Genomic DNA, 7233 nt, shown 5'->3' with positions numbered 1-7233 from the left:
TTCAATTTGCTAGGGACTTCATTCACATACTTTCATGTACTCTTTAAATTGTCCTATGACATGGACATGAATTAATCCCATCATATAAATGAGGAAACTGAGGTTCATAGTGATGGCTCAAGGTCACATGGTGACAGAATAGGACTCTCAGCTGAAATCTCTTGAACACTGGAGTCCGTACACTTGTGCCCTCCTGTTTACATGAGTCTATTGTGACATCCAGTCAGGGTTTCAACTCTCCAGCTGTTTGACCAGCAATTTGTAGTGAACACTCTCGGAAATAAAGGTGTGTCTTCTCAGGGGTCCAGGTCAGCCACGGCAGGTCCACGCAGTGAAGAAGTAGTAAATAATGCACAAGTCTGTTTATTACTCACTGTTAGCCAACATTTAAGATAAAACATTGCTTTATTTATTCTGTCTGGCAGCTCCAGTGTGCTCCGTGGTGCCTATAACACGGTGATGTTAATTAGGTCTGCAGCACTGCACCTCTTGTAGGCAAGGTTTCCCGGGTCATCAAGTGGCCTTATCTCTCCAGAAGCCTCTGGTTCAGCATCATGTCTGAGAACAGAGAGAATCTTTGGGAGGCAGGAATCACCACCAGTTTTGTTGAGCTGAGTATGAAACTGTTCCCTCATCCTGCTCACATCATGCTGAGGTCTAGCAACCCAGTCAGCATGCTAGGATCAATATGAGGTCTTCTTTCTGGGTAGGACATGTGGCAGAACTAGAGAGGTCCTTAGGAATTGTCTATTTCAGCTTTTTTTTAAAATTTAATTTGTTCGTGACAGAGAGCACATGTGTATACACAAGAGAGAGTGGGACAGAGAGGAACACCCTTAGAAAAGTATTTTCACACTGCAATCCCCTTCTCCCAGCCCTCCAACTTGCCAAGATCTGGGGGGGGTGGGGGGGCATTAGCATGTCAAGTGGATTTCAGGTTGACTAGGCCAAGCATCTGAACCTGTGGTCAGCCATGTGGCTTGTAGCACTGCAGCTCAGCACAACTGTACCACCAAGGTTCATTTCATAATGGGAAAACAGAGAGAGTACATTTCCCAAGTGACATAAATGCTAGGAACAGATTGGGATGAAATTCTGGCTGTTCCTGCTTCCAGTTCAGGTTCCTGCTAATGGATGCTTTCTAGTCCCTTGTCCCTGCTCTTGATGTCCTCACGTGCCCCGTCCCCTTTCTTTTGTATGTTGTAGAGTGGGTGAATAGACCGTGCCTGCCTCAGAGGTTAGCTTCTCTCCACTACATCCATTTTCCCTGAAGTTTCTTAAAATAATTCTGTGATTTAGAAAAAAAAATCATTCTTGATTCCATTCTACAGATGAGGAAATTGAGGTTCAAAGAGGGGAGATGACAGTAGTTGAATCAGGCCTAAGCACAGGGTTCTGGGCTTATATTCTTTCAAACAAACCACATGGCCTCTCTAAGGATAAATGAATAAATACATAAAAGAATGAATAAATGAATATTAAACTGACTAAAGAATGAATTAAGGCATGCATGATGAACAAGACTTACTGTTTAAAAGTCCCCACCCCATGTATTTGCTTTTCAAAAAAGCCAATGTTCCCTGGAGCTGCCATTTGAGCCAGAGCTCAAAGTATTTTCTAATCATACACCCTCCACTTTCAACCAACCACCTGGCTCTCAGCCCAGTTTAGAGCTGGCCCTTAGTGAATGCATCTGAAATGGAACAAAAATGAACAGTCTGGAACCATGGAATTTCATCTGTCCACGAGCAGTTTGGAGAGGTATTGGGGGTTAAGGAGAGCATCTTCTCTCTTCTTTAAAACACTACAAAAGCAGTTATTTCCCAATCTTTAGTCAAGGTTGGCCTGAAGAAGGAGAGAGAGTAAAACAGACAAGAACACAAGGCTAATTCAGGCATGAGAACTAAGCATGAACTCACCCGGGGACAGAGTCAGAACAGGGGCTCTTTCTAAGCTCCCCTCCCAAAAAGGGTTGGTCTGGCTGGGATCAAATGAGATCAGCCTTCACTGGGATTGGGAAGGAGGAAAGGTAGCCCTGACAGCCTGCTGGCAAAGTCTGAGGGAGGCTGGGGCAGAGGAGGTGATCCATTAATATGGATGAAATGTCAAGAAAGTAGACAGAATTTCAAACGAAAACTTAACCCAGGCCCTTTGACTATGAGTTGATGTAAAAATGTGCTTAGAATTGATAATGACCTGTCCTCTAATACTCAGTAATACACATACATACCGCACACATTCACAACTGTACAAAGTCATACATTTTCTCACACAAATATAAAGGAGTTATTGATAAAAGATGCACATGTATGCAACTATACAAGTGCACACGCACTTGCATACACTCAAATCATAGCCAGTTTATCTCGTGCATTCTCCTAGTCTTCCTATCTCTCTCCTTTCTCTTTTTCTCTCCCATGGACATTCTTAGCTCAATGTTTGACAACTTCCTATACAGGCTTGTAAGTCAGACTTATTCCACTTTGCCCAGAAGTTTGAGCGGATGCTTTAATCTGTGGATTCTGGGTGGAGACAGAGAAGGAGTGGGTGTCAGGATCACAGAATTATTCTGCTTATGAAGGGCCAGAGTGACTCCATTTCTTTTGGGGGGACTCCATTTTGTTAAACCCACCTTACTGAGAATTGGTGCCATTTCAAAGAGGCGAGCCAATCACGTAGGAGAAGGTCATAAGACCATCACCCCATCGGGGCTGGCCAATTATAAGACAAACAAACAAACAAACAAAATAAAAACAAAAAACAAAGGAAATACCAGAGACCTGAAGTAACTTTCTTGCCAATCAGTAAAGGACAACTATGCTTCTTTTTGGAGAGGTTTTTCTTTTTTCTTTTTTGCTATAGGGCACGTGCGCTCGCCAGACAGATAGAGGGAGACAGAGAGACAGAAAGCAAGAAATCACCCCCCAGGGGGATGGCCATGCCACAATCCCTTCTCCTCCATTCTCCTCTCGGGATCTTGGGCACGCACTCCCACGTGCTCGGCGTGAGTTTAAGCCACCGGGTCCGGGACTCGAACCACGGTCGACTACGTGGGAGCCCAGCGACATAGCCATTACGCTAACTGCTGGTCCCATAGACAACTATGCTTCTTGAAATCTACAGCCAATGTATAGCTGCCTGAGTGCATTCTTCAGCACCCCTCAACCTCCTCCCCACAACAGCCAAATAAAAACCCAGCCCAACTAACACGTGGGGCTCTGCTGTGTTGGATTGGGAGTCCTGGCTCGAGCCCGAATAAAAGTGACCCTTTTATGCTTGCATTGAAATCGGCTCCTTGGTGGTCTTTTGGGAATTTTGCGACCGGGGCAGAACACTTAGAGCAGTCATCCTCATCCTCACACGTTCTTATGATTATTATTATCAGCCACAATAGCTACAATTCCTCAGTGAATGGCTCTTCTCCCCTGACTCAGGACTCCTGGGCCCAGCAATGAATGAAATACTCTAATTATCTCCACCTAAGAACAATGCAATGTTTGAAGTAGGACTGCAGCCATTTTGAAATTAAGAAAGGCCTCTAAAGAGAACAATCTGATCAAATGCTGAGTCATAGGGAGAATGGTCAGATGAGAAACCAGGAATGGGAATTTGAAAGAATCACAATCATTACTCAGGGAAAAGCAATTGATTCTAATTGAATGTAGTGAGGAGAGATTTGCATGTGCTTGCATCTTGTATCTTTAAGTCCTGAGAACATGTTGAGGTTTCCTTCTTCTTTTATTTATTTTTTTTGTATTTTTATATACTTTAAAAAAAATTTTACACTCCAGGCCAGCAGGTGGCATCGTGATTAAGGGCACTGGATTCCCACCTGGCCAACCGTGGCTCAAGTCCCAGACCTGGTGCTTGCTTTCTCGCTTTCCCTCTCTCTCATTCTATCCCTCTCTGGTTAAATGAAAAATAAATAAATAAATACATTTATAAAAAAAAATTTACGCTCATTTACTGTATATTATTACAATATTCAAAATGAATTTTCCCATAGAACTTTTCAAGATAGTTTGGCAGTACTCACTGATTGTCTTCCTGTACCCAGTCATAGTAATAAACTTCCTTTTTCAGCCTCTGTCCCTCATTTCATTGGCTGTGAGAAGCAGCAGCTGGACTTCATTGACTGGTAACATTTTGAGTTGGGAAGAAACACAGGAAGTACCAAAGTCACTGCTAAGTTCCAAATCAAATGTTTAGATAGTGGTTCTCTAGAAACTCAGAGATATCGTTGGAGAGGTATTGAGGGGCCAAGGAGAGCAGCTTCTCTCTTCTTTAAAACACCACCACAGCAGATTACTTTCTCTGAGTTTCTAGAGAAAATAGGGTTGACTTCCTAGAGGAAGGACCTTAAAGGATAGGTCAGAATCAGGGGAGCAGAGAGGAATGGAGAGGTGCCTGGAAAACACAAGATGCTTAAAATGTTTTGTTGGATGAAGTAAAGATGAGACACTCTAGGTTAAAAGCAAAACATGGATGACAAGAGGACTTTTATGAGGTCTCAGCAGAAGAGGAGAAAATACGGGAAACGCTTCTCAAAATTCCTCTTATTTGGGGCCAGCCAGATGGCGGGAGGTTAAGATGGCTGGATCCCACATGGCTGATTGGACAATTCAAGTCCCAGACCTAGCAGCTTGAAAATCATAGCAACCGTGTATGTGTGCATACGTGTCCCCCAAATCCTGATAGAAGAATGCCAATGAAGGGATTGAGGTCTTTCCTCCCCAGGGAGGGAGAGAGTGCTTTCTCATGTTTTCTATCTCTTTCTTTTTTCCAGCAAGTGCAAGCATCCTGCAGGAAAAAAAAAAAAAAAATCTCATGTGACCCCTGGAAGTATGTTATACTCATAATACCCCTGGGAGTATGTTAATTGAGGATTATGTCCCCATTACCAAAGAGTAAGAAAACAAAAAGGGGCTCTTGTAAGCTTCCCTCCTAAGTTAAAGCCCTGGGGTAACTCCAACCAGGGCAAAAGATTTAAACAGATTTTCACAGCAAGGCAGTATCAGAACTGGGAGTTGAATCCAGTTTCCTAATGGCTACATCTTTTAATTCCTTTGACTCCACAGTATGAATCCTGTCAGCTGAAGATACATAATGCAAGAAGAGGAAGTTTTTGAGATATTTAATGGGAATATTCCCTTTACCAGGTGACCCCAGCAGCATCTGCTTCATGATGCAGGACAGGGGAAAGGGTTACTGAAAGGGTCTGAGCTCCCTCTAACTACTTCATCCTAATCTCCTGGCAAAACCTCTCTCTTGGTACAAGTGAGGCTAGCACCAGCTCTACCTGTGATGGCAATAAGTTCAGAGCAGTTGTTTCAAAAGAAGAGACTCAGGCATGAAGGACGTCAGGGGACATTTTACTACTGCAAGGAGGGATGCCTAAAGCCAGGCTCAGGGGAATGAGGCAAAATGAGGTCATGTAAAGAAACAAAAATGAACCAGTGAGTTCCTGAGGCAGAGGCTTTTTATAACCAGCTTAAAATATTTATTGTACTGTCAGTCATAGGACTGTACACAAAAGGTGGAGGGAAAATGGAAAGAATGCAAGCACGCGAGTCTGATGGCATCCAGGCTCCTCCACATGCAATAAGCTGTGTGACTTTGGACAGATTGCTCAGCCTCTCCAAGCTTCAATTTCCTTATCAGGGAAACGAAGAGAAAAACGCCTATTCCACTGGGTTGTTAAAGCTTATATTAAATCAAGTGAGACAAATCAGTGCTGGGTTAGGAACAAGCAGACACTCCTGCAGGACACGGCGCCACAGGCAGCAGCTGCAGCGGTGAGGGTAGATAAGCAGCAACAGTCGTAGTGGTAGGGGGAGCATTAGGTTAGCAGTAGCAGCAAAAATAGCAGTGGTACTGGTGATAGAAATGGTAATGGTAGCAGTAGTAGCAGATTAGTAGTAGTAATAGTGGCAGCAACAGAAGGGCAGTAGGAATAGCCATAACAGCTGCAGTAGTCATTGTCCTCATAGGAAAAAGGATTTAATGGTTTTGTGCTCTGAAAACGAATGTGGCCTTCAGAGAAAGGCTGGGAGATTCAGGACATCTATCTCCTCCATCCCTCTGTGGAGACTGGGGCCTTCCAGGACTTCTGACTCCAAGTCCAAAGCACTGTACCACACCGCCACACCTTTCACACTGAGTTGGAACTTCACGCTACAGGTAAAGAGAGGCATGGAAGAAGACTGAGCCGTGGAATGACTTGGAGAGGTCAATGCTTCTGGATGATAAATCCTTAATTAGGACCCAGTTATCAGGATTAGGTCAGGATGAAATTTCGGATTTGGTATTAATTAATTTAAATTCTGCTGCATTTACTGAGTGCTTCTGTTATGTCTAGAACTGTGTTGGGTGCTAGGAGAGGTATGGAGATAAATAAAACCCAATCTATGCTCTCATAGAAATTAAGTAATAGTAGGGGAAGTAACAATCACCTGAGTGAAACAATTGATAAGTGGATAAATAAGCAAAGTGCTGAGACACGTAAGAAAAGGAAGCGATTAATTACAGCTTCTGAGTCTGGGGAGGATCATGGTGCTGGGATGGCGAACTAAGTCTTAAAGATGAGAAGGATTTTCTTTTTCTTTTTTATTTTCTTTTTCTTTCTCTTTCTTTCTTTTTTTCGTTCTTTTTTTTTTTTTTAAGGTTTTTGTCCTAGGGCATGTGCACTTGGCAGAGATATAGAGAGATACAGTGAGAGGGAACATGAGAAATCACCCCCCAGGGTTTCTGGCCATGTTGCAGTCCTTTCTCCTCCATTCTCCTCCTGGGATTTTGAGCGTGTACTCACACATGCCTGGAGTGATTTTCAAGCTGCTGGGTCTGGGACTGAAATCACCAGGTCCAGGACTCCAACCCCAGTTGGCTATGTAGGAGTCCAGTGCCTTAACCATTACACTGCCTGCCGGTCCCGAGAAAGATTTTTTTTTTTCTTTAGTTAAGACGAGTAAAGTGGGCCAGTAGATGGCATAGTGGTTAAAGTGCTGGATTTCCTCATAGTTGACTGTGGTTTGAGTCCTAGACTTGGTGGCTTGAAACTCATGCTAGGCACATGTGTGTGTGTGCCTAATATCCTAGAAGGAGAATGGAGGAGAAGGGATTGCAGTGTGGCCATCCACCTCTTTCTGTCTGTCTCTCCAGTGACTGAATGAGCCCTATGGAAAAAAAAATAATTTTGTAGAAAATGTTTACTATCTAGTTTTATTATTTCTTTCC

At 43.4% G+C, this 7233-nt stretch overlaps 1 protein-coding gene across 2 annotated transcripts in view; it reads right to left on the bottom strand.

The window, feature by feature from the left end:
• Positions 1-308: 308 nt before the first annotated feature.
• Positions 309-7233, bottom strand: part of AGBL4 (AGBL carboxypeptidase 4) — a 1284896-nt gene continuing 1277971 nt past the window's right edge. The window contains exon 12 of one of the 2 annotated variants that reach the window (XM_006147266.1): positions 309-558. In XM_006147266.1, the coding sequence (XP_006147328.1) occupies positions 447-558 (112 nt within the window). In that variant the 3' untranslated portion in view covers positions 309-446. The remainder of the gene's footprint in view (positions 559-7233) is intronic. The other variant, XM_027771347.1, reaches the window with a different exon arrangement.

This window comes from Tupaia chinensis, unplaced genomic scaffold (assembly GCF_000334495.1).
Source record: "Tupaia chinensis unplaced genomic scaffold, TupChi_1.0 Scaffold000207_1, whole genome shotgun sequence".
Taxonomy (NCBI): domain Eukaryota; kingdom Metazoa; phylum Chordata; class Mammalia; order Scandentia; family Tupaiidae; genus Tupaia; species Tupaia belangeri.
This window is presented reverse-complemented; position numbering and strand designations above follow the sequence as displayed.